The sequence below is a fragment of the Myodes glareolus genome, chromosome 11 (assembly GCF_982192425.1).
Source record: "Myodes glareolus chromosome 11, mMyoGla1.1, whole genome shotgun sequence".
In the NCBI taxonomy this organism is placed as follows: domain Eukaryota; kingdom Metazoa; phylum Chordata; class Mammalia; order Rodentia; family Cricetidae; genus Myodes; species Myodes glareolus.
In genome coordinates this window covers 9,430,882-9,457,802 of record NC_142036.1, presented here as the reverse complement: position 1 = coordinate 9,457,802, position 26,921 = coordinate 9,430,882, and the positions used below count along the sequence as shown (strand labels likewise).

The 26,921-nt window shown below is 47.6% G+C and overlaps 1 protein-coding gene across 2 annotated transcripts; it reads left to right on the top strand.

The window, feature by feature from the left end:
- The first annotated feature begins 985 nt into the window (after window positions 1–985).
- Window positions 986–9,639, top strand: LOC148120355 (uncharacterized). 2 transcript variants are annotated; one of them, XR_015739174.1, is made up of 5 exons: window positions 986–1,095; window positions 3,949–5,099; window positions 5,486–5,678; window positions 7,699–8,087; window positions 9,434–9,639. XR_015739174.1 is itself a non-coding variant. In XM_087911469.1 (3 exons), the coding sequence occupies exons 2-3, from the start codon at window positions 3,991–3,993 to the stop codon at window positions 5,517–5,519; spliced, it is 1,143 nt and encodes a 380-aa protein (XP_087767595.1). In that variant the 5' UTR covers window positions 986–1,095; window positions 3,949–3,990; the 3' UTR covers window positions 5,520–9,417. The 2 variants fall into 2 exon arrangements, 1 of the variants encoding a protein (XP_087767595.1); XM_087911469.1 differs by lacking the exon at window positions 9,434–9,639 and having other exon boundaries at window positions 5,486–9,417.
- The last annotated feature ends 17,282 nt before the right edge of the window (window positions 9,640–26,921 follow it).

Genomic DNA, 26,921 nt, shown 5'->3' with positions numbered 1-26,921 from the left:
TCTTTAAAGAGCTGTTGATTTGGAAGTGTCTCTGGGATGCTTCCAGAAGGGACCTTTTGTGGTGCCCTTGGGAGTGGGTTGGGGAAGTTTTCTTTTTTCACTACATATGAGATTCCTACACCTCGGTTTGGCAACAACCTTCTTGGCGAGATCTTGCCATAGCTGACTGATTATGGAGACCTCAAATATGTTCTCCCAGAAAAAGCTGTCTCTCTTGGGACAATTTCCAAGAATTATATATATGACAATCCAATTCAGGCATCAAAATATTGAGGTTTATTGGGGTGCCAGACCCCTGAACCTCTCAGGACCCAGAAGGAATGCTATACCAGGCAAAACCTGGATAAATGGGATCTGAGGGTGAATGGAATGAATCGGCTCATACAAGTCTTCTCACCATGTCACATTTCTTCTTCCAATGTCCTCCCAATGCTCTCTTGATGTCCTCCCCAACACTCTCTCAATGTCCTCTCCAACGCTCTCTGCCCCTGCTGATTTGACATAAGTTCCCAGATATGTAAGTCATTGACGTGTCAGAGACCTAACTTCGAATTGTCATCCTTGGCAGTCTAAGATTTTAGGGTTCTTGACTCAGGACAAACTGGGATTTGTGGTTTTGACACTGAAAAGAATTTCAGGAGTGGCCTAGATGGCAAGGATATTTCAATAGGCTCGAGGGTGAGGAGATGTCTATGCAGTGAAAGCAGTCGCCTGAGGCCCTGCTGCCAGTGCCAAGAGCTGAGTCCAACCACCCTGCTGGTCTCATCCTCTGCAAGCCTGAGTCAAATAACCTCTACCTCTTTTACTTGGCATTGAAGTGGGAGGAGCCATGAGCAAAGAACTCCAAAGCTATGCTGGCTTCTGGTCAACTGTGATTGGTGCATGGCTCCGTGACCTCACAAGAAACCATTGTGATGAATGAGAGAGGACCACCTATATTAGGCACCACCTGGGCCTAGACCTTGTTCTTAGGCTGCAGTGAAACCATTGGTTGGCTGCAGAGGACTTGACTGAAAACTGTGATTTTTATAGATTTTGATTTTTATTGTGCGTCTTTGGAAGTGAACATCTGTGATCACCACTGACCTGAACATCGTGAGTGTGCCTCCCAGTGGGGGCGGGTTTGTGCCTGAATTTTGACTGACTTAGTTTAGATTTAGTTCATGCCTGCTTCAGTTTATTTCCTCATCAACCATTTTCTGTTATTCTCTATACATTCATCTTTGACATTTCATACATTGGTTTATTTCTTTACCTAACTTTTGTAAGTTAGCTGTAAAAGATAAGGGATTTGGTCGTGCACTCGGAGCATACCCACCTGCCTTGTTACTTTCCACGCCATTTCCCTGTGGTTATAAATCCCCTTACCACGTTAAGACTCTTCTCCTGCCCACCATGCCACTCATTAAACAGAACACGCTCTGGATAGTTTGAGGGACGACAGTTTCCTGGTGGCCTTGCAGTGGCTCAGACAGGCCATCATCCTTTCAGTGCCCACAACTGCGAGTTTAAGGGAAAGGAACTGAGTGTCCTGAGGGTGGGGAGGAAGAGGGCTGCAGTAGTTGGAGTCATCAGAGAATTTGAGGGTCTGAGTGAAAAGGACCTTGAAGAAGCCTGTGTTCACTATCTAGTCCATAGCCTATCTCTAACCCAGGCTAGCCTAAAGCCACCTGGGGATTTGCTCACAGCCTTGACAAGAGTTATGTAGTCCCTGGATCAGGGTAGAGAACCATCTTTTGGTCTTTTTGCTGTTACTGGTCCATTCCTTACTGTGACATCACAAAAGGCCTTTGTGAGAAGTTATCAAAATCTCTTCTTATAAAGCCCTGCAGCAGGGCAGGAAACCCTGACTGCCCTGGGGGACGGAGGGGAAGGAGGGGGGGAGTGGGGGGAGTGGGAGGGTGTTGGGAGGGGGGGCGGAAATGGAAACTTTTATAATTTAATAAAATTTACTAAAAAAAAAATTAAAAATAAAATAAAATAAAATAAAATCCTTTAGATAAAAGAAAAGAAATGTTACAGATACTAACTGGAAAAAAAATTAATTTTATGGTATTTTAATACAATAATCTTTTATCTTCAATAGTTGTAAAAATGGATATTAATTGATGATTTTTGTGAATAAATTAAAGTAAACTGTTATACACTTGAAAATAGTTAATATTCATATTATAAATTCAGTAATCGATTTTCCATAGAGTTAATGAATCTTAAGCTTCTAGACATCTAATTAACAAAATTATTTTTACTGAAATGGACCCAATTTTGTATTTACAAATTCTTTTTCATTGTATAAATGAGGGATTTATTCTATGAGCTCTAAACCCACAAAGCCTTCATCTTCCTTAGTCTATAATAAATTACCAATGACTAAAAAAAAAAAAAAAAAAAAATAAAGCCCTGCAGCAGACTGCGGTTTGTCTTTTATGCTGCAGAGAAACTCTTGTTGGATAGAGAGCAGCCAGACTTCTATACTTGACCTCATAAACTGGAATCTCCTAATCTCTTGAACCTTGACATTGGGAGATTTCCTCTTTGTTGGCTGGATTCTGTGTTCAGTTGTTCTTTTTGGTACATACACGCAGTGCTTTTTGTTGAGGCACAGATTTCTGCTTATGTGTTCATTTTGCTTAATTGTTCCATTTAAATATTTTTTGCCACATTTTACTTTGGTTTCATTTTTTCTTATTTTAAACCTTATCTGTATGAAATAAGGAATACTTCTATAGATGTATAGAATGACCTGGGATCCTTTTCATCTGCTCTGTGACATTACAGCTGCCCCTGGTGTGTGCCGCAAAGTCCCCCATTTCAACTAAGGTTTGAGTTACTTATCCACAGCTCTATTCACCATTTCTCTGGAACTGGGAGGAGGGTTTTGCAGTACGAACCTCATGTCTATTTCTTCTTCAGAGAATGACAATAGTTGATGTTTTTGTGGCTAAGTATGGACCTCTTCACTTGATCTCCTTACATGCTTGTTAGTTTCCCCATAGAATTGTCCTAGGATTTGCTGTTGAACTCTCTGTGAATAGGAAACATCCTAGCTGTCATGGATTGTTTGAATTTTGTGAAGAAGCAAGGAATCTGATAACAGATGTACAAGTGGATATTGGTCAAGGACAATGGAGTACACTTAATCCTCTGTGTGTGTGTGTGTGTGTGTATGTGTGTGTGTGTGTGTGTGTGTTGTGGTTATTGTTGCTATGGGTTCAGCCTCAGGGTTATTCTGGCTTTCAAGACTATATTTGCAATGACCTTTCTTCGTCTCTTTTTGATGCTTCCCGGGGAGCACTGGTCTCCATTATAAGGAAAGACCCATCATGCACTCTGTTGGTCCTGGGATGTCCTTGCTAACAGAAGTTCTGTTTCTCTTTCCATCTCATCCCTAAATTGATCACATTGTTTTATAACATCTGGAATTGATCCTCATGCCCGGGCTGGATTAGCTGGAAGGCAACAAGTGCTATGTAGGTTTAATAACATCTTATCAATGTTAGTGTCTCTTATATAATTCAAGAAATCTCTTGCTTACTGGAGTATCAACTCTCTAGAGTCAGTTCACATCACAAACACACAGGGCTCCCTAGGTCCTACTTGTCCTTCCTTCATACTTTATGTCTTGTCTCACATTTCAAGAGTTTGAATCTTCTCCCTGGGTGATGCAGGTCAAGGGTTTGTCAGACTTCATCCTTTCAAATCACCAGATCCTTGTTTCTTTGGTCTTTGATTCAAACTCTAAGAGACCACTTATTTCGTCTCTGCTCTTTCTTATGCTTTCTCATAATTGCTTTGGGGTTTGGATTGACATTTATTTTCTTTTTAACCTCTGACCCTAAGATGTATCATTAGGAGGCTTGAGGTAGATAATTTTTTGATGACTTTCATGATTTAGACATTTGGAGCAATAACTTCTCTACTAGACCGCTTTTGTCTTTTTCCTTCTAGGATCTTGTGGTGGTCCCATCCCCCACCTTAAGGGTGGGGGTCATGGAGGAGGAAAGTGGAATACTGTGGCATAAGAGCTGGCCAGTTTTGTCGGCCTCAAAGATTTATTCTGAGGAGATGGAGAGTACTAACTCGAATGAAACTGGTCTTGACAGTGAGTCAGAGGAGGACTACTTCTCCTGCATGGAGGATTTAGACATGGAGGACGACAGCGGAGAGGCTGAGGTGCAGGAGAAGGGCAGCATCACCATCCATCGTGATCCCCCAAGCCACAGTGAAGACCCTGAGGTCACGAAGGGCACTGGCCTCAGCAGGGAGACTGAGGGCACCATAGGTGATGGCCCAAGAGAGGGCATAGAAATTGATGCAACCTATTGTGATCCCTTGAGCCAGAGTGAAGTCCCTGAGGTGACCGAGGACTCTGGCCCTAGCAGGGATACTGAGAACACCATAGGCCATGGCCCAAGCCAGGCCATAGATATTAATGTAACCTATTGTGATCTCCTGAGCCACAGTGAATACCCTGAGGTGACTGAGGGCAATGGCCCCAGCAGGGATATTGAGAACACCACTGGCCATGGCCCAAGCCGGGCCATAGATATTAATGTAACCTATTGTGATACCCTGAGCCACAGTGAATACCCTGAGGTGACTGAGGGCACTGGCCCCAGCAGGGATATTGAGAACACCATAGGCCATGGCCCAAGCAAAGACATAGAAACTGATATAACCTATCATGATCCCCTGAGCCATAGTGAAGACCCCGACGTCACCAGGGGCACTGGCCTCAGCAGGGAGAATGAGGGCACCATAGGTGATGGCCCAAGCCAGGGCACAGAGAATGATGTAACATTTGGTGGTCCTGTGCCCCCATGTCTATATCCCAAAGTCATCCTTATCCCTGGCCCCCCCTGGGAGAGTGAGGAGTCCCTGCACCCTCTCCTGAGCCAGAGGGAGGAATATGAAGAATCCGTGGGCACCCCGCCTAGCCCAAATGTGGACCGTGAAGACAACTTGCATGCTGAAAACCAGAACCCTGACAAGAAGAAGAAGAGATGGCGCCTTAAAGGGGTGAGGAGACAAATCCGTCATCTGTGCTGCTGTTTCTTCTGTTGCTTCCTCACCCCAACGGAAGGAGCCCCAACCCCCAGGTGAGGGACAGGGAGAGGTGGGAAATGAAGTCCCAGTGAGACCGGGTAAACAAGCCCAGTGATTTCTTGTGTATTTGATCTTGGCTTTTTCCAAGGATATGCTGCACCAGTTATAGGACACGAACCCTAATGTCTGTGACCCTAGAAGGAGCTTTCCCACTCTACCCCTTTATATGGATTTGGGGGAAGTTGAGCCTGAAGCAGAGAAGCAGAGGATGCAACCAGGGGCAGCGGAGGGAAGGAGAGGGGTTTGGGCTTTGGGAAGGGAGATCAGGTTAGGCAAGAGGAATCATGTAGAGAGCTGTGGGACAACAGGTTAGCCCAGTGGTGAGTCCTGCCTATGTCAGAGTCACTAACAGAGTCCTTTGCTTGTGTCTCCTTTCAAGGTCTGAAGAACAGGCCTGGGGCCATGGTTCGTAAACCATGAGTGCTGTTCGGCCTGGTGTGGCCTACCAGCCACAAGATGGGGCCAGGCCAGAACATTTGAGAGCTTTATACCTGAAATCATCATGCCTTGTGACACAAGGCTAGCTCTCTATCCCTCCTTTCCCTGCAGTGGGAGCTGTTAGCTCCCGCAAGGTAAGCTCATACTTGTCCCAGCATTATGGCTGGACACAGAAGTCAGACACATGGCCACCCTGTTTTAAAAAGCCAGCCGTACGACTTCTGCAATCCACGTTATGCAACTTCATGTTCCACACGATATGGGGTCTTCATCAAATCATCCCATAATTTTTGAAGATCCTTATTGACAAACAGCTGTAAAGAACTCCATGTACAGGGCAGAGAGGAGGAGAGGGGTCTGTGGGACAAGGCAAGAGAGAAGAAAATCAGTAAGACAGTGAGGGGGACAGGGCATAACTCTGGGGAAGGGGAGGGGTCTGCCCATAGGAAATTCCAGTTCCAGTCTGGCAGCAGAGAAAAAAGTGATGAGCAGGTAGGGCAGGAACAGGGACCTTGGGCGGGCTGATCGGGAGAAACTCCCTGGAGAAGAGATATATGGGGTGCAGGGCATGGGTGCCCAGGAGCAGAAGACCATGCCTCCCTAGGGGATTCAAGCCAACCCCTTCCCAGGAGCCTCCTTTTCCTGCTCTATCCAACCACAGGCTGATCTGGTAGCGTCTACGTCCTTTTCTTCACAGCCTCCTGCCTCCAGGGTCCATGCTGCCCTTCCCATGTTCCAGAAGTTTAGAAACTGTGGTAGTATTTTTATCCCAGTGAATGATTCTTTCACTCTGATTGACTAAAATTACAGGACTTTTTTGGGTACTGTGAAAAGGTAACTAGGACTTGAGAGGACTGTGGAACATCACTGCTGGACAAGGCCTGCGTCCTTGGTCGGCTTTGTGTCCAGTGATGACATCCAGGGTCTAGACTGGGGAAAACAGTCACTGTCATGGAGCTACAAGGTATCAGCCAGTGTTATTGTGTACATTCTTGCTGAGTGAGGTGTCTGCAGAATCCTCATGGTCACCATGCAGGTTGTGAACAGCTCTGTGTCAGCGAAAGCTTCCCAGCTGACAGGGAATCCAGGGTTCTTGTCTGAGGGGATTATTTGGATCAGTGGTTCTCAATATTCCTAATGCTGCAACCTTTTAATACAGTTCCTTATGTTGTGGAGACCCCCCAAAAACAGTTACCTTTGCTCCTGTTTCTGATCTTAGGTGAGCCTGTGAAAGGCTCATTCAATCCCTAAAGAGGTTGAGACCCACAGATTGAGAAGCGCTGAAGTGATGAATTAGTTTGAGTTCTATGAGTGTCTCTGTGTGGAAGATGAGTTTCTGAAGCCTGATCTTAATGGAATCCACCAATGAATCGGGCTTTCTTATGTCTGCTGAGAATGCTGGCATTGGTTTTTCTGAATGTGGGTGTTGCATCAGCTTAGCAAACAGCAGTCTACTTCCTTAGCCACCACATAGCACAGCTTGCACACACAGTCTCTGTGGCAGCCTACAGTGCCGAACTCTAGTGTTGATGGGGCAGTGGGTCAGCAGGTCATCCTGAGGAGGGCTTGACACTTGTCTCCCTGTGTCATGAATCATTTGCCAGATACCCTAGGCCCTTTGAAATAGGACCTTGGTGCAGACAGATACCTATTCTAGCATTCACTTACTGAATTTGCCCATTCTGCTGTCAAAGCACTGTGGCCAAGGCCACTTAAGCGAGAAAGCATGTTATTTAGGGGTCCACAGTTGCAGAGGGGGACAGGACATGACCATCCTGATGGGAATTTAGCAATAGGAAGACAGTCATGGCATTGGAGCTGGAGGTGATAGCTGACACTGATTCTCAAGCGACACACACACACACACACACACACACAGAGAGAGAGAGAGAGAGAGAGAGAGAGAGAGAGAGAGAGGAGAGAGGAGAGAGAGAGGAGAGAATAGATGGGTTTGGCTGTAGAATCCCTAAAGCTCTGTGACCCCTACTGACACTTCCTCCTTCCAGGCCATACCTCCTGTTCCATATCCAAACATGCTCATCCATGGGGGCCATTCTCATTCAACCTAAGCCACATATTAACCAGGATGGGGAGAAGAAACACTCTTGGGTGGCATCGCCCTGAGTTCTGACTGTCGCTGTCCCCACTTTTCAGCTCTCCTTGCTCTCTCAGAGAGCAGAAGACACCGCTGTCTCTCTTGAAAGTTGCAAACCTGCACTTCCGTACAGATGTCTGGAAGACAGAAGAGACCCTTGCACTCCAGTTTTATCCGCAACAAAGATTCTTTTGTGGAGCCCCTCACCTAGAGGAGCCTTGTTTGGCTCTTTGCACCCAGTTGGATTTTGGAACCACCTCACATGGTCAGAATGGGCTAGATAGTCTCAGAAAAAGAACAAACAACAGGCACACCCCTCAATCCTCATTGGGAGACACAACATACAAAACCATCAGTGGTCTGCCTTATGTGACAACGGAAGTCTGACCACAGTAGCAGCCCGTCAACTAACCCATGCCACAGCCTCTCTGCCAACTTGCTGAAAAAGGTGGGGCATTCAGCGTTAGTGTCTTCCTTCCCCTGACTATCAGACATAGTAGTCAGTGTGAACATAAGTCCTGGAACAGTGCAGGGCACCATGGAGTTTAGGGAGTGCCTTGCCAAACAGCTCCTTGTGTTGGGAAGCCATCTAATCAAGCAAAGGATGATCTTCACAGCTTTCTCATGAGCCTTTGGAAAGCAGGGCGAATAGCAAACTCTGTGTGACTCTGACATCATGATCTGTCTCCTGTCATGGTGAAGCTGAATGGGGGGCAGGTGGGCAGGTGGCCAGAGAATTCAGGCTGAGCACCATGGAAGGTTAGAATGGGACACACATGTCTGGTCAGCTCTCCTCAAGCAACGGCTGTCTAGCCAGGGACAATGTGAAAGAAATCTGTCCCTGACAGACAAGGTTACAGAATCCATTAGGGACACCATCCAATAAAGCCAGGGCACTTCCTTTCAAAGACTTGAAGGCACCAGCCTCATCTGCCCTTCGGTCTTACCTCAGGAAAGCATGTGGTGGCTTCTCTGCCCCATTCAGACAGCAAATCCACACCGCTCATTTTCACACAAGTCAAGAAATCTTTTTTTGTTGTTGTTGTTTTTGTTTTTGCTTTTTAGCCAAACTTCCTGATCCCCAGGCTACTCACCATGGCAGGAAATGGATAATAGCCTTTGGTCTTCCTTAGCTTGCAGACACTTGTGAACACATCCAACCACAAGCTTTTCTTGCTTTCCATACAGAGCTCCAACAGGGGATTGACCACCACACAGGGTCAATTATTCATTTGTTCTGTTGACAAAATTAGGCTTCTGAGAGATATCATGAGATGAGAATGTAGCCAGCAAATTGCCCTCCTAGTGACAGGAATAACTCACTCCCCCAAGTGCTTGCTCTTCAAACGTGAGGGCGTGGGCTCAGAACCAGCTGCCACATAAAAGCCTTAAAGGCCAGTGAGAGCGCATCATCCTACCTCTATGGAGGTGGAAGGGAGAAGTCCCCTTTTCATCCTTGTACAGGTGATCTAGAGTTAATGACAAGTCACAGGTTCAAGGAGAGTGTCTCAGGAAGCAAGGTAAGTATGACACTTGAGACCCTCCTACTCACACAGGAGTGGACACAGGCAGTGTTACAGAAGACACATATGAACCCAGACACACACAAAAGTTGGAAGGCATGAAGAAAAGGGAATAGAAAGAAACATGAGTTAAGGCTTCATCTTTCATAAATGATTATTCTTATGTGTGGGATCGATTTCTCAACCTGCGATAACTGTGATTTTGTCCACAGCATTCTAGCGAAAGTCTCCTGCATAACTGTGGTTTCAGCTTCATTTTTTGTCTCCTCAGATAAGTCTGCTGAATATCACGGAGCACTTGAACCTATGAAGACCAGCGTGGTAACCTGTTGTAAGCTGCCTCTGCGGGACGGCAACAGAATGGCATCCTTAGTGTTTTTGGAAGCCTTTCCCACTGCTACTTTTTGATTGATGTTGGCCCATCAGGACTATGTTCCACATTTTACAGGCCTGACACAGAATTTTTCCATTTACTATTTCATTATTCAATAAATAAATTCCTGTTTATTATTTACTTTATTAAATGTTGATTTGATTTTTATCCTGACCCATGGGGCAATATTATACAGGCCATGATATTGTAATAGCAGCATAATTTATATATAGAAAAAAGTTGACTTTGAAAATCCAGATTTTTGTATACATAAAACACAGCCCTTCCTTTTCCTACTGAGAACAGCACTGTGCACTCTGGAAAGTTTCTCCCCACTACGGAACTCCACAGTTGGCAGTTCCCTCTGGTCCCTATCAGCAGTGGGCTCTCTGCCCAGTCTTCAGTCCAATACCAGGGCAGAAAGGGTATTCAGGTCTTTCATGTATGGATGAGCTACCAGGATCTGGTAGATCTTCAGTTTTTGCTCAGAGTCAGGGAAGATCTTCAGCAGGGCCTCCCTCAGCTCGCTGGTCTCTGCGGAAAATCTCTGTGCTGGTACGAGAAGGTTCTGCTGTATACTGGGAACGGTGGACAGGGGTGTGAAGTGGGGCTGCTGAGGAAGCCAAGGGCCTGAAGAGGCTCACTGGTTCCAGGATGGAGGCTGGTGGCTGGTGTTGGCTACTTGGGTGTTGGGGCTCCGGAAGCCAGGATCAAATGTGCCCACATTTGGCAGGGCATTGAGTAGGGGCTGCATGTCTCTGCGGATAAAGTGACCATGGTGAGAGCGGCAGTGAGAAACCCTGGAAAGCACGTATGTAACACAGAGGATCTAGATGCTAGCTAGTTCCATGTTTTCTGAAGGCCAGAGAGCCAAGGGGATGTGAAATCAGCCCCACAGAGTGGCTCATAGGGCACCCGGCACCATTTCCAGACCAATGAGGGAACAAACACCTCTGGGATGGACAGCCCCGCCCAAGTCTGCTGTCTGAGGGTGGGCCACGGTTGTTGCTTCTGCAAGGTCCCTGCTCATCTGGAGGGTTTTATTCTAGGCAGTGTAGGCAGACTGGGGAGAGGAAACCCTCTGGGCAGGGGCAACTCCAAGAGGCTCCTGGAATCCCTGTCTCCAGTGAGGTCTGAGTGGGGCAAGTGTGCTCTGAATGCATGTGGACATGGTGTTGTCTAAAAACTCCCACCAATTTCAGCTGTAGCTGAGAACTGGGGCTAACAGTGCCATCAACTTCAGAAGCTTGACAGCCTGCAAAAGCTCCATTAACATTAGCGGCATCCCCTCATGAAGGAGTGACAGCTGGTGGCCACCAGGCACTTTGAAGATGACACTAGGTGAGAGGGAAAGGACCAGCAGGGCTGATCCTGTCACCAGGCTACTGAAGGAGGACCAGGCAGCAAAGTCACCTCTAGTTTGACCTGGGCCTCAGCTCAGCATGGGGCCCACACACAGCCTCAAACACAGGCCTTGAGGCCTAAAACGCCATGAGGATTTCCCATAGAAGAGGTGGGGTTAAGGGGTTGGACTGGGAAAGCATACAGCAGGCTGCCATGTCCTTGGCCTGGTCAAGGCCTTAGCAGTGTGATAAAACCCAAAGGCTCCCAGAGAAATGATAACAAGGCCAGGACTCTCCAAGTGTGTCGGTCTCCACTGAAGAAGATCCCTGGGTGAAAATCAACCCACTGCAGTGCACCACCAAGTTCAAACTGATGATCTCAAAGGCTCAGGCTACAAATGGCCAACTAGCAGCCTTGAAAGATGGGACAGTGTCTATGTTCTCATTTTAGGGACCTAGACCAACCCCATACAAAAACCTGCCACGAGATCCATAAAAATACAGCTCACTTTTGTTTTCAAAAAAAAAAAAAAAAGGTCTGCCACTAGGTTAGCATGAAGGAGGCTGTGGTTAACAAGGTCACCTGGGAATTCTTAGCATAGAAATAACCTCTACTTCTCAGTGGCAGACAATAAAGCGAGCAGGCTTTCCCGTGCAGAGATGGTAAACAGTAGCTGTGGGCCCTCACCCTACCCCCCACAGCAGTTCCGAGCAGGACACAAGTTCACAGCAGCACTGGACACTCAAAAGAAACGACTGCAGAAAGTGCATGGGAAAGCATCCCACACAGAGATCCCCGGAGAGCAGTGACCTACAAGTTAGCACCACCTTGAAAACCTGCTTCTGCTGAGCCCCTCATGAATGCCTATGTGCTCTTAGACTAAAATGAAAAGGAGCCCCACACAGGGCAGGCCTAGACCCTGGCACATGAGGCAGCAGCAGAGGATCAGAGTTTGAGCTTAGTCTGCTGACTCAGAGGAAACAGTTCTAAGGCTGCCAGGCAGGCAGGCAGGCAAAACAACACTGAAAAAGACCACACAGAAGATCAGCCTTGGGCTGCTTCCTTGACTGGCTTCTATACCGGTCACACAACGCTAACCCTAGAAGACATTCAAGTGCCATTCTAGTTTTCAAGGACAGCATTTGTTGCAAAGCACGACATTTGGTTAAAATAAAAAAATCTTTCACATCCAAGAAATACACAGAAATAGAATTCACTATGTAACTGAGCATGACTTCGAATCCCTAATCCTCCTGCTTCGACCTCGAAAATGCTGGGATTACAGGTTGGAGCCACCACACTTGGCTAAGGTCTTTGTTAATAAACATTTCAGTTCACTTCTAAAGGGCACAACTGTCAATGGTGCTATGTGCTGTCAATAAAAGCAGATAGTGAGGCTTCCCACCAGGACACACAACTATGCTCTTTGAGACCCAGAGCAATAGAAACCAAGGGGAACCTTTTTCAGCATGCCTTTTCCTGGATTCGAATCCCTTGGGTGTGAGGAGAAAGCTGTGGCGGTAGAGGCCTGAAGGCTTTTCCTGTGCCTACTGGCCGACTTGCTTTTCCACCCTAGCACTTCGGGGTTCCTGAGCCTGTGATCATGCGGACAAGAACTGCCCTTCCAGGACAGATTCCCAGGAAAGCTCCCAACCCGTGTGCTGCCCTCCCTTAGCTCTTCTCACACCGCTCTTTGACAGCACCTTGAATGCACCCCATCTAAGCCCATCTCTTTCCTATCGGTGAGGGAATGTCTGCAGAGCTCCTACATCACCTCTTTCCCATCCCACCACATAGCAGTGTGGGTAACACGTGATGCACCGCCTTCACTGGAAGGGGTGGGGATGCACAGAACAATGCAGAGAAGGGGCAGACAGCACAAGGGCAACAGACACCATACTTGTCACTACTTACACGACAACACCAGAATAGAGTTGAAAAACTACATATCACCGGGTAAGCTTGGAATCCAAATTCCTCCTTTTGGGAGGTGAGGATCTCACCAGGTGACCCTGGCTGGCCTGAAATGCACAGATTCACTCAGATCTGTGATTTACATAGTGAGTTCTAGGGCAGGGCAGCATGGTGAAACTCTGTCTTGGAGGGTGTGCGTGTGTGTGTGTGTGTGTGTGTGTGTGTGTGTGTGTGTGTGTGTGTGTAAATGGAATAAAAGGGAAAACCGACTACATATATCTGCCTTTTCTCACTTCAGACATACTTCTGCCTGCTTCTGCCTCCCAAGTGCTGGGATTAAAGGTGTGTGCTAACACTACCCAGCTTGATTTAAAATTTTTGTCTTCTTACTGATTTGGGGGTATGTGGGGCTGGGGACTGAACTCAACACTTAGACATGCTAAGAGTGTGCTCTGCTGCTGAGCCACACTCCAGCCCTACTGTGCTCTTATCTGAGTACACAGAACTGAGTGGGTGGTGCATGCCTGCAGACCCAGCGCCCAGAACTAGAGGCAGGAGGATTGGAATTCTAGGCCAGCTTCCACTACACAAAAATATAAAAACTGATGCTCTAAGCCCGCTATCCTGGTACGAGGGAGGCTGAGGCAAGCAGATTGAACGTTCAGGCCTGGGGCTAGGGAGATGGCTTAGCAGGCAGGAGAATATGCTGTGTGTACACAAGGACCTCAGTTTGGATTCCCAGAAGCCATGGAAAGAGCTGTGCATGGCTGTACACCAGCCCTGGAAGGTGGAGATCCTGAGAGTTTGCTGACTGGCCATGCTGCCCAGGACCATTTGGTGAGCAGATGTGGCCTTGTGGACTTGGACTTCCAGAGCCACGGCCAAAACGTGAACAAGGGGGCAGGCAACAAAGGAGGGGGCCTGACATCCTTCCTCTGGCACACCCACCAATGGGTGAGTACTCTTGGAGGTTCATGTGTAGATACTGCACATATATATACCACACCCACATACCACATACACCAGATATACCACACACACACACACACACACACACACACACACACACACACACGGGAGGAGGGAAGAGAGGGAGAAGAAGAAGAGGGAGGGAAAATGAATGAATCACAAAATGAGTTCAAAGTTGGCCTGGATAATTTAGTGAGACTCTATCTCATGAGGAGGGCTAGGGATATGGCTTAGGTGGTAAAGTGTTTGCATACAGATAGCTGGGTTCCATCCCCAGGACCCAGGATAAATAAATACAAACTAAAAACCAGATACTTGCCCAGCATGTACAAGGCCTTGGGTCCTAATACCAAGATAAGAGGGGAATGTTTAATGTGCTAGTGAGAGTCAGTGGCATGACTAAGTCTAATCTTTTATTTTTGTTGTTCTTGTTTTTTTTTTTTTTTTTTTTTTGGTGGTGGTTTTTTGTTTTCTTTTTCTCTAGACAGGGTTTCTATGTGCAGTCTTGGCTGTCCTTTAAACCAAGTTGGCCTTGAACTCAGAGATCCACCTGCCTCTGCCTCCTGAGTAAACCATATCCAGTTTGGGGAATGTCATTAGTAAAGGAACACAGACAAGCAACCCAGTGATCTGTGACAGGAGCCTGGGCTACCCTGACACCTGACAGAGGCTACCTGCCCTTTTCCCCCTAGTCCACTGCACATGTGGCTTTATTGTTGTGTGTTTCTAACCCCTTATCCCAGCCATGGGGGTCCCTGGAGTCCCAGGTGGGGAGAGCAGGATTGTGGCCCGTCTAGATGGGTATGAGCACAGTGACCTGCCACTTGGAGGATTCATTAGCAGTATGGGGGTCCTTCATGTATCCCTATACTTTGTGACCCAAGGCAGGTGACAGTAGGGTCGGAGAGTCTTTTTCAAGGCAATCTTTTCTTTGTTGTTTTGAGGCAGAATCTTACTCAATAGCCAGGCTGGTCCAGAACTCGAAGTCCATCTGCTCCAGCCTCTGCAGTGCTGGGGTCACTGTGTGCTGTGGCAGTAGCTTCCTCTGCTCTAGCTTTAAGGGACTCTGACCAGCAGAGTTCCTGTTCACAAACAGGAGGTAGACAGCAGAGAAATGGCCCATTTGGTTTGAGCCACAGAGACCTTGGGGCTTTTACGGTGACAGCCTTCATTGTGAGGGACACATCTGCCTGGCCCCCCACCTCCACCTGTGTGGCCCCCTGGAGCAGGATTAAAGTCCCAGACACTGGAGGCTTGGTTGGAGATATGACTCAGTGGTCTACCTTTTCTGTAGTGTCCTGCTTAGCTTTAACTGTTAATTTGATACAGCCTCGCTAGAGTCGCCTGAAAATAGAGTATCAGCTGAGGGACACCCAGATCAGAAGGGTCTGGAGCATTTCTGTGGGGCTGTTTGGATGGCTGATGTAAGAAGGCTCCACCTAGGGCGCTGGAGAGAGGGCTCAGTGGTTAAGAGCATTGCCTGCTCTTCCAAAGGTCCTGAGTTCAATTCCCAGCAACCACATGGTGGCTCACAATCATCTGTAATGAGGTCTGGTGCCCTCTTCTGACCTGCAGACATACATTCAGACAGAATATTGTGTACATAATAAATAAATAAATAAATATATTTTTTTTTAAAAAAAAGAAAGCTCCACCTACTGTGGGCAGGCGGTCCTGGGTTGTATAGGGAAGTAAGCAGTCCTGGGCTGTACAGGGAAGCTCGTTACCATCTGGGCAAGTGGTCCTGGGCTGTACAGGGAAGCTCATTACCATCTGGGGAGTTTGCTCAGTGCTTAGCAGCATTTGTTGATTTCAGGGACCCAGGTTCAGTTTCACCACCCACCTGCAATTCCAGCCCCAGGGGATTTGATGTCCTCTTTTGATCTCTGCTTGTAGGTGGTACCAGTACATCCAGGCAAGACTCATTTGCATAAAATAAACAAAATAAGCCAAATAAAAAAAGAAACAAACTCTTTTGAAAAATAAAATAAAGCCAGGTGTGGTGGGGCACACCTTTAAACCTTGGGAGGCAGAGGCAGGTGAATCTCTGTGAGTTCCAGGCCAGCCTGGTGTATAGAGCAAGTTCCAGGACAGCCAGAGATGTTATACAGAGAAGTCCTGTCTCTAAAAATCCAAAACAACAACAAAAAGCAACAATAGAACCAACCAAACAAACAAAAGCAATCTAGCTAAAGTCTGGAGAGATTGTTTGTGGTTAAGAACATATACTACTTTTGCAAAAGGGCCAGGTTTTGCTCCCAGGACCACAACTACCTGTAACTCAAGCTCCAGGAACCCAAGGAATCCGACAACCCCTTCCAGTCTCTGCAGGCACCAAGCACACACATGATGCATAGACACCACCCAGACAGAACAGTTGCCAGATGTAGTGGTGTATGCCTTTAGTCCCAGTGCTTGAGAGGCAGAGGCCAGCCTGGCCCACACAAGTGGCAGGTGGTACATGCCTGATGCTTAGGGTTGGTTCTCTCTTCCCACTCTATGGATCTGGGAGGCTGGACACGGATTCGCAGACCTGGTGACAAGCCCTTTGTTCATGGAGCCATCTCTCGTGGGGTCTCCTGCATCTCTGGGACAAGGTCTCACTGTTCCTGGCGCTCATTCCTTTGTCTAGACTGGCTGTAAAGTGAGTTCTAGGAATCTGTCTGCCTGTTCTCCAGAGCTGTGTGTTTCACATGTCCAGCTTTTATTCAGGTACTGAGGATCCAAGCTCCAGTCCCCATGCTTGGGTGACAGGCACTTTAGTGACTGAGCTGTCTCCCCAGCCCCTGGTTTCTTCTGCTCTCCCTCCCCTCTTACGATGGTTCAGATATGCTGACTATTGTCTTAGGTATACTAAACATGGCCCTGCTTCAGGACCTCTGAACAAGTCGTTTTCTCTGCAGTGACTGTTTTTACATATGGCTGCTTCACACAGCTCTTTCAGGTCTGTGTCCAATGTTTTATTAAAGAGGCATACTGAAGGTATGGTGGTGGTACACACCTTTAAATCCCAGCACTCTTAGGAGGCAGAGGCAGTGAATCTCTGTGAGTTCAAGGCCAGCCTGGTCTTCAGGGTAAATTCCAGGAAAGCCAGAGAAACCCAGTGTTGAAAAACCAAAGGGGGTGAGGAAAAAAGGGGCGCAATGAGGGACCTACCATCTCTTTTACATTTTATTTTTAAGTGGGTCTCACTGTGTGGCCCTGGTTCACCCGGAATTTGATATGTAGAACGGAAGGCCCTCAGACTGACAGTTCACCTGCCTCTGCTTCCCAGTGCTGGGACTAACGATATACTTCACCACGCCTGGCTTTTTTTTTTCGGGGGGGGGGGGTTACTTTTAAGAAAGATTTTATTTTTGGGTGTATGATTTGCTTCTTTGTATGTGTGTACCATGTGCATTTCTGGTGACTGTGCAGGCCAGAAGAAGGTGTCCGATTTCCTGGAATTGGAGTAAGGAGATTTGAACCAAACCTGGGTGCTCTGAACTGCTGAGCCATCTCTCCAGGCCTATGAAGGTTGTGTGTGTTTGCAATTTAATAGAGTTATTATGGAGTCGTAGATGGCCTAGAAGTCACAGGTAGGCGACCACACCCTAGCCGACTTCCCATCTTACCCCTCAGCTCCACTGTGGTTAGATCAAGTAAATAATGTTCATGTGTGGACAGAAATGGAAATGGATTCTCCCTAAAGTCTTCAGAAAAGAACTCAGCTTGGTTGGCTCAACTTTGGCCTCATGGTACACTGAGCATAGAGCCATGTAGACTGCCTGTGTTAAAGTGCTATTTTTTTCAGATTTATTTTACTATGCATACAATGTTCTGCCTGCATGTGTCCCTGCAGGCCAGAAGAGGGCACCAGGTCTCATTACAGGTGGTTGTGAGCCATCATGTGATTGCCGGGAATTGAACTCGGGACCTCTGAAAGAGCAATTCTCTTACTCACTGAGTCATCTCTCCAGCCCCACTATTTTTTTAAAATGATATGTTTTATTTAATATAGGCTGAACCTCAATCAGATTAATTCTATTCATTTATTTGTGTGTATGTGCCTGTGTGGGTTCTTGTGAAGGTCAGAGGAAACTTGTGGGAGTCATTCTCTTTTTCCACCATTTAGGTCCCAGGGATCAAAATCAGGTTGTTAGCCTTTAATCCGTGTGTGTGTGTGTGTGTGTGTGTGTGTGTGTGTGTGTGTGCGTGTCCAGCTTGGCATGGTGGCCAGGTTTCTAATGCTAGCACGCAGGAAGCAGAGGTACTCATATTTCTGTGAGTTTAAGCTAGTCTGGTCTGTAATAGCAAGCTCCAGGCCAGCTAGGGCTTCAGTGCAAAAGCCAGAAAAGAAAAAAAAAGAAAGAGAAAAAAAGAAAAGAAATCCCAGCACTCAGCAGGCAGAGGCAGGCAGATCTTTGTGAGCTCAAGACTAGCCTGGTCTACATAGTGTGGTCGACATAGGACAGCCAAGGCTACATAGAGAAACCCTGTCTTGAAAAACAAAACAAAACAAACAAAAACCAATGAAAACAAGAAGAATTTACCAGTTAGTATAAAAGATTGAAAATTTCAAGAAGAAATGAAACGGGAGAGAGCTGGAAAGATGGCTCAGTGGCTATGTACACTTACTCGAGACATGCGAGTCACGTGGTCACACGTAAATTAATAAAAATGAATTAATTTAAGTTATGAGCTAGTTAGAAACATGCCTAAGCTACAATAATTAGTGATAAGTCTCTGTGTTGTGATTTGGGAGCTGGCAGGAGGAACAGAAAAGTCTGCCTACAAATGGCGCCCATGTTGGCTGCCAGATGCATTTATCTAATTATTCTTTACCAGTAAAAATTCAGGAATCAGATATGTGGTAAGCACCTGAATGATTAGAGAAGTTACCAGTCACCTCTTTTCTCTCCATCCTTCTCTAAGACCCACTCTACTACTTCCTGACTCTCTATCTGTTCTCAGTCCTCCAATCCTCCAAAACCTCTATGGTTAATTTTAGTCAGTCAGTAGTTTAGCTCCACCCTCTGTTTCAAAGCAAAGTTTTAACAGTCTTGGAAGTGTCAGAATGCAATCAAAATATCACACAGCACTTCCTGCTCCTGTGAAGGACCCGCTTTTGGGTCTCAGCATCTATACTGGGCAGTTCACAACTGCCTATAACTCCAGTTCCTGGGCATATGACTTCCTCCTTGGACACCAGGCACACATGTGGTGCACAGGCCTACACGGTTTCTCTGTGTAGTCCTGGCTGTCCTGGAACTCACTCTGTAGACCAGGCTGGCCTTGGACTCAGAGATGCACCTACAGGGACTAAAGGTGTGTGCTGTGACCACCCGGTTTGCGTCCCTAGAATTGTCAGCACTAAAATAAAAGAAGCAGCAACAGAACTGAGATGAGAGCTGGCAGCCTGCTCTGCTGCAGATCAGAGCCTCACATGGAATAAACGGCGACACTGCTACTTTAGGGACAAAGGGAGCACTGGACATCCTGCCAATATTTAGAAAGATAAGGAGCCCAACACCACTCACAGTGCTCGGGAGGCAGAGGCAGGGGGATCGCTTTAAGTTCTGGGCCAGCCTGGACTACAGAGTGAGTTCCAGTATGGCTCCGACTACATACAGAAATTGTCTCAAAAAAATCAAAATAAATAAGTTAATTAATTAAAAAAATAAAAAATTAAAGAATAAAGGGAGAGATGCCAGCAAATAAGAAAGAAAGAAGGATGGAGGTTGTGGGAGGACAAGGACGAAGCCCGAGGACTCTAACTCTCTCAGTTGCTCACACTGTCTCTTCCTCTTCTCTATGCAAAGGAACACAATTCTGTTTCAAAGGAGGAGGCTCTGATGCTACCCGGGCTCTCTGATGATGGGGTCTCTCTCTCTTGAGAGCCATCAGAACTCTTGGAGATTTTTTATTTTTTATATATATATATTTTGAGACAGGGTTTCTCTGTAGCTTTGGAGCCTGTTCTGGAACTTGCTCTGTAGACCAGGCTGGTCTTGAACTCACAGAGATCTGCCTGCCTCTGCCTCCCAAGTGCTAGGATTAAAGGTGTGTGCCACCACCACCCAGCTCAGAGATTTCTTAAAATTACTTTTATTCAAGTGTAAGTGTGTATGTGTGTAAGTGTGTGTATGTGTGTGTGTGTGTTGGAGGGCAGAGGAGGTGGGGAGCAGGCTGCCATACCGCACATGCACATATATGAGGGAGGAAACAACTCTTAGCAACTGAATTCAGGTCAGTCAGACTTGGCGGCAAGTGCTGGCCCTGTGGCCAGCCTGCCTTTTTATAAAGACCAGGGCCCTAGCTAGTTCAGGACAGTAACTAAGGTCAGATTAATGCAGGCCCTCAACCAACCTCTTCCCACTGGACTGTCTCCACAGATTCGACACCCTTCTGATGTGGGTCAGATCCTACCTCTTCTCTCTGGATCCTGGGGGTGTCTCCCTACTCAAAGGCCAAGTCAGCTCAGTGGGACCCCATGTGGTTCCTACTCCCTGCTTCACTCCTTTCTACCTCTTGGGGCTTTTGGGTGCAGGCTGGTCTTAGCCCAGGGCTCCTTTTCCCTATGAGAGCACACAACTCATTGTGCTGCCGACTTCAAAGACGGGGCAGGAGTGCAGGGCCCTCCTCTGTAAGGTGCTGCATCCCTTTGGCTGGAGGGTAAATGCTTACACAGATGCAAGAATGAGGACAAGGACAGGGGTCCCTCAGACAACTCTGCTCTCAGTCCAAGCCCACCCCACCCCTCCCCCAAGTCCAAAGCTTGCCTTACCCTTGGCAATCTTGATATCCAGGGCTGTTCGGTTCAGAGCCATGAGGGTGGAGTTGAAGTGCACTGTGTTGTTGTCCATCACAGGAAGATCCATCCGCAGGAGTCTCTACAGAAAACCCCAGGTGAGGGCAGTCATTCTTGGGCCCTACCGGCATCTTGCAAGCAAATTCCAACCCAGGGAGATCCAGGAAGAACTCTGAAGCTGGGGACACTCTCCCTGTGGTCACCTAAGCCAGTGCAGAATTTCTCTGACCCCACTCCTCTCCAGGGCTTTCCACACTGCTGACTCCACCCCATCCCTCTCTTTTACCCCTTTTCTGTTTTTGAAGACAGGATTTTGCTAATAGCACAGGCTGTCCTTGGAACTTATGGCAATCCTCCTGCCTTGTCTTCCTGAGCAGCTGGGATGCCAGAGCATGCCACCACTTCTAGCCCAAGCTGGTTTTTTTCTGTTTTAAATCCCACCTTTGGGACCTGAGGCCTAGGGGTTCAGATTCTTGCCCTGCCCCAGAGTTTTTCTCAAAGGCTCCCTTTTATGTCCACCCAAAGAGAAAGAGCAGAAGGCAGATGTCAACAGCGTGTGCCTGCAGCAGCCTCGCAGTGGGGTCCAGGGCCACAGCCGCCGCTCCCCGCCCCCACCCCCTGCTCAGCCCACAATGGGCAGATGATGGGCACCCAGCCCCAGCATTACATCCTCAGAAGCGGCAGGCACCTTGTGGACATGCAGCGAGGCCTACACAGAGCGGTACAAACGGGCACATGCAGACGGAATCTCGAGACTCATTCATAGCTCCATGGGAAGTGACTGTTGGGGCTTGCCAGATCATGGCTGCCTGTGCAGTAGCAGGGAGAAGGGGCTAGGACATTCCTGAGGCCCAGGGGATACACAGAGATAGTACGGAGGCAGTAAACCAAGAATAGGGTAGGAAGTGGGGTGCTGGGGTGGGGCAGGGAGGAGGCAGTAGATAAATGTAGCTGAGGGCACTGTGTTCCGCTGGGCAGGTGTGCACTGTACTGTGTTAAACATGACCCAGCTTTTGCTTGCACAGTGGGTAAGGGTCTCCTCTGTAATAAAATTTTCCAGCAGACAGTGTTCTGTGTTAAATGTGCTATTTTAAATGTGCACAAAGTTGCCTTAGGGAGTCATGGTGACTTTATCCAGACATCAGGTTGGGGAGTTACAAAAGGGACGCTTGTGGGAAGAGGCTTAGATCTGAGAAGGATAGGGAAGCAGTCACACCAGGCTTGGAGGAGCACTGGAAGGAGAGGGGGCAAGGTGGATGGGAAGGTTGGGCTACAGAGTCACTTCTGGGGCATGGGGTTTGAAGGTCTTCCCTGGCCACCTTGAGGATGAACTGAGGGAGCAGATGTCCTTCAGAGAGAGAATCTTCCCGGGGAGATTCCAGGACAGAAGTTTAGAGGAGCGGGGGTCTCCTCGCTCCCTCGCCTGGCATACACTCCCACCCACCCTCAGAACCCTCCAAGGCAGCATGCAAGGCCTGATTGGTGCACCACGTTCAGGGTGGGGGCAGTGGCAGCCCTCCTGCTTGCTCTGAAACAATGGAGTTGAGAGGCATGTTGGGGCATCTTGGGTAGAGGGTGGCATGGGGAGACATCTCCAGGGCAAGGGGAGGATGGGGGGACTCAGGTGTGGGAGGTGTCAGATCTCCTGGGCCCTAAGTCAGAGATCAGCTTCAGATGTGTATGGGGAGGCCAGGGTTTAAGGGCTCAAGGCACAGAACTGTCTGGCTTGGGCCTGAGGCATGCGATTTTGAAAGGGCAGAGATGTACAATTTGGCTCCCCGGGGTGGGGGTGGGGGTGTCACGTGGGTGCTAGGGGATTGGAGCACTCCCTCCCCCTCCCCGTGGCTTGTTGGCCATAATGGAGTCTCAGAACACTTAGACACTCATCAGAAAGGACACAGTACGCTGCCGAGAGTCAAAGGATGCTCACGACTCAGTTACTGGAGAAAAGAAAAAAAGAAAAAAGAAGAGGGTGTCGGCAGAAGACTCGCTGAGTGTTGTGGTCAGCACTGAAAAGTCCCCAGCTCTGGGACATCGGTGTTGGCAAAGATAGACTACCTTATAAGCCACTCTGGTCGGGCACTTCTTCCCAGACCCAGGGGTGGGAACATGTGTCTCAGCATCTGATACATGTCCAGGTAAGGCATGCGACCCCTGGCAGCACCAAAAACAAAAAACAGGAGGGGGTGGGAGGGGCAGAGAACCAAAAGGGTGGGGGGAGAGCTGGAGAAGAAACAGAAAAAGAAAAAAAGAAAAAAACCAAAAAACAAAAAAAACACACGAGCCGAAAAAATAGAGAAAGAGGCAGAGAACGATAAAACAGATGTTTCAAATAGATGGAAAAGAGGAGAAAAAAATGGAAGAAAAGGTAATTAAAAATGATTATTCCACTGCTTGCAAGCAGGCAGAGAGAGAGAGAGAGAAAAGAGAAACAGTCAGATTCCACTTGGGCTCCAGGCTGTGGCTCAGGTGGTGCGGAGCTGAGGGGCCAAGTATTCTGGCTTGGCTGAGGCTGGTCTCTGAGGGGCCTGGGTGAGGAAGAGGAGCTAGGGCAGGGCATGGGGGTGGGAAGTTGGCTGGAGGCTTCAGGAGGCACGGAGTGGTGGAGGAGAGAGTGGGGGTAGGGAAATGCAAAATTACAACTCCCCCAAGGGAGGCATCTGATTTGGGGGTGTCATTGAGACCACGGGATGGGCAGCTTCAGCTAAGAGCAAGCACAGATGTTCGGAGGGAACAGAGGTAATGTCCCATGCTTCGTGGAGTCTGCATGGCCGCATTCTGGAGGCTAAGAGTTTGCTAGTGTAATGCAAGAGAGAGAGATGGCTCTGTTTTTGAGAAATATATATATATTATATATATATATAATATATATAATATATATATAAAATATATTTTATATATATTATATTATATATAATATATAATATTATATATATTATATATAAAATAATATATAATAAAATATATTTCCATATATATATATGGAAGACCCCAAGCCATCAACCGATGCTAGCAGGTTTTAGTGGAAATCAAATCTTGCAAGCAACCCTATGAGGACATTTCTTGCCTAAGCCGAGAGGGGGCGATATTACTCGCTATAAACTGTACATGTCCTTATAGTGAATGCGGCCCCTGAAAGGAGAAGAGAGGGTTAGTGGGGTCCAGGCTTGGTCACCATGAAAAGGGCTCCCCAAGCATACAATAGGACCAGGGTGATGAGGCTCAGGCCTCCTGACTTGAAGGAGTGGGGACCTGGAACAAGTAAACAAACAATCTGATGCATTTAAAGACATGTGTGCACCCCGCCCTCAGGGAGAGACTCTGATGGCATGTGCTGGAGTGCTAGGCTGGGGCCTCTCCACTCGGGAGTCCTCTGCATCTGTTTCCTTTGCCATCTACACGGGCTACCCTGGTGTGGGTGGGTGTGTGGCCTAGTGGAGGGGACAGCATCCCAGTGCAGTGACCTAAAATCAAAAAGGAAGAGTCAAAAAGGAACCCCACACCAGCCCCAGCCACATGTCTTGCCCTAGCTTCGCAGACTCAAGGAGGGCTTGTCTGAGGCTGCAACCATGGGAGAGACAGACAGATCTCTGCAGTTATTTTCTTAGGGGCCTATCATCTAGGGCCGAGGCCAGACGAAACAGAGCACACAGCACTAAGGGTCCCTCAGTGCTGCTCCTTCAGCCCTGGGTCCAGAAGGAACTAGAATCTGTGTTCTGCTGCCTCTGAGGCGCCTCAGTACACTCCAAGTAATCAAAGATACTCTGTGACCTCTCATTCAACAGAAGAGGGTGTGTGGTGTGTGTGTGTGGTGGTCTCTGTGAGGGAGGGAAACTCAACCTTGTTATCATCAATAGGACGCACCCTCACCTTTCCTGTGTGATCTACTTTTAAGTTTTTTATTTATTTTTCAAGGTGTGGGAGATGAAACTAAGGGCAAAAGTCTACCATTCAGCCACATTCTTAGACCTTGACAGTTTTAATTTTAATAAAATATATTTATATTTACTTATATACGTGTTTGTGGGGGCTCACAGAGGCCAGAAGAGGACATAAAATCTCCTAAAGCTGGAGGTACAGACAGTTGTGAGCCACCATGTGGGATCCAGGAACTGAACCCGAGTCCCCTGCAAGGGCAGCTAGTGCTCTTGACCACTGAGTCATCTCTTCAGCCCTATTTTCAAATTTTTATATTTAAAAAGTCTTTCATTTAGTCGAGTGGTGGTTTTGCACACCTTTAAATGCAGCACTCGGGAGGCAGAGGCAGGTAGGTCTGTGAGTTCGAGGCCAGCCTGGTCTACAGAGTGAGTTCAGAGTTCCAGGACAGACTCTAAAGCTACACAGAGAAACTTTGTCTTGAAAAAAACAAAAAACCAAACCAACCAACCAACCAAGCAAAGAAAAAGGCCTATTCATTCATCTTCTGGCTTTTTGTTATCTTCTTTGCGGATTGTTTTTGTTTAATTTGTTTTTTTGGGGGGGCAGGCTCTCACCATGTATGTGGCCTTTGCTGTCCTTAATGAAGCTCATTATATAGATTAGGCTGAGAACTGAACTAGGGTCCTCTGCAAAAGCAGCGCATGACCTTCACCACTGAGCCATGTCTTCAGCCGTGTGTGTGTGTGTGTGTGTGTGTGTGTGTGTGTGTGTGTGTGTGTGTGAACAACTTGTGGGAGTTGCTTCTCACCATGTGGGTGGGTCTTGGGGATTGAACTCAGTCAATCTAGACAGGAGGCACCTTTACACAAGAAGTCATGTTTCTAGCCCTAAAATTTGACTTGGAGTGGGGTAATGGACCTTGAACTCCTGATTCTCCTGCCTCAGTCTCCTAAAAGATAGAATTATAGGTGTGCACCACCATGTCTGGCTCTTTTGGAGGCTTTAGTATTATTGTTTGGGTTTTGCTTGTTTGTTTTTGGCTTTTTAAACAGGGTGTTTCTGAGTAACAGCTCTGGCTGTCCTTAAACTCTCTCTGTAGGCTTTGAGACCTACCTGCCTCTGCCTCCTGTTTGCTGGAATTACAGGTGTGTGCCACCATGCCTAGTTTATTTTGATATTTTTGAAAGATTTGTTTACTTATTATGTATACAGTGTTCTGCTTGTATGACAGAGGAGGACACTAAATCTCATTATAGATGGTTGTGAGTCACCATGTCGTTTCTGGGAATTGAACTCAGGACCTCTGGAAGAACAGGCAGCGCCTTTAACTTCTGGGACATCTCTCCAGCCCTATTTTGATTGTTTTTGAAACAAGGTCACTTGTATCCCAGGCTGGCCCTGCACTCCTGCTTCAGCCTTTTGAGAGTTGGGGTCACTTACATGTGCTACAATATCTGGCTTGCTCTAAACTTCTGAGCTGAATTCTGCCATGCTGACTCTGGCTCATGTGCCAAGGCTGTCTCTACACTCCCAGGTGAATGGAAGCCAGAGGTTCTTAATGTAGGTCACCATAAGATACCATCAGAGTTGTGGGGGCCAGGGAACCTTGGAAATCACCATAGTTGACCATCTTCATCTAGAAAGGCTGGAGCTTGGACAGGGGTGGCATGCGCTCAACCTGAGGTGGTGTGAAAGTCATAATTCCCACTCTGGACTTACTCGTGAGGCTCCTGCTAAAACCCTAGGACCCAGTGTCCCACACCTGAGAGCTGAGAAGGAGGAGCTGGACAATACAGCCAGAAGATTTGATGCCTCCTTACCAGGCAGCAGAGTCATACTCGGCCCAGACATGCACATACTCATCCAGGTGGTGGGGGCCCAGGATGGAGGAATCTCACGTGAGGTACTCGAAGTTGTCCATTATGACAACAACAAAGAGATTCAGCATCTGGGGGCCAAGGGGGCCAATAGGAGTAGAGAGGAGACAATAGGGGTAGGGGAAAGGGACACAGAGATCCAAGGGAAAGAGGAACAGACCAGATGGGGAAGGGGTGCAAATACAAATGGCACAGACACAAAAGATACCGACTCGGAAGGCCAATGAGAGTGGAAACCAACGGATAGACACACACAGAAGTGAAGTCTGAGAGAGACGTACAGTTGGAGGAAGGGGGTGCTGTGTGAGCCTGGGTCAAAGCTAGGGCCTGTTGCAGTCCATATCCACCCACCAGAGCTAAATTCAGGTTTTCATTGGGGTCCAGTTCCAACAGGGGAGGCACTGGGCCTCTGCAGGAGGGAGTGTCTGCTACTGACTCAAAGTAGGGGAGTCAGGGTGTTCTTTAACATCCTACAGTGCACAGACCCACAATCACCCGTCCAGATGTCACTATGTGGGAGACAATTTGTCAATAGCAGGGAGGGAGCAAGTCCTCTGCCCCAGACACAGTCTACAGAGATTCATTTGCCCAGATCAATGCCAGGGGTAAGGAC

What these genes read in the sequence shown, in the direction of transcription:
- LOC148120355 (XM_087911469.1), top strand. Translation starts at nt 3,991, where the DNA reads ATGGAGGAGGAAAGTGGAATACTGTGGCATAAGAGCTGGCCAGTTTTG. An exon ending in GAAGGAGCCCCAACCCCCAG is followed by an intron (nt 5,100 to 5,485) that starts GTGAGGGACAGG and finishes TCTCCTTTCAAG; the next exon opens with GTCTGAAGAACAGGCCTGGG.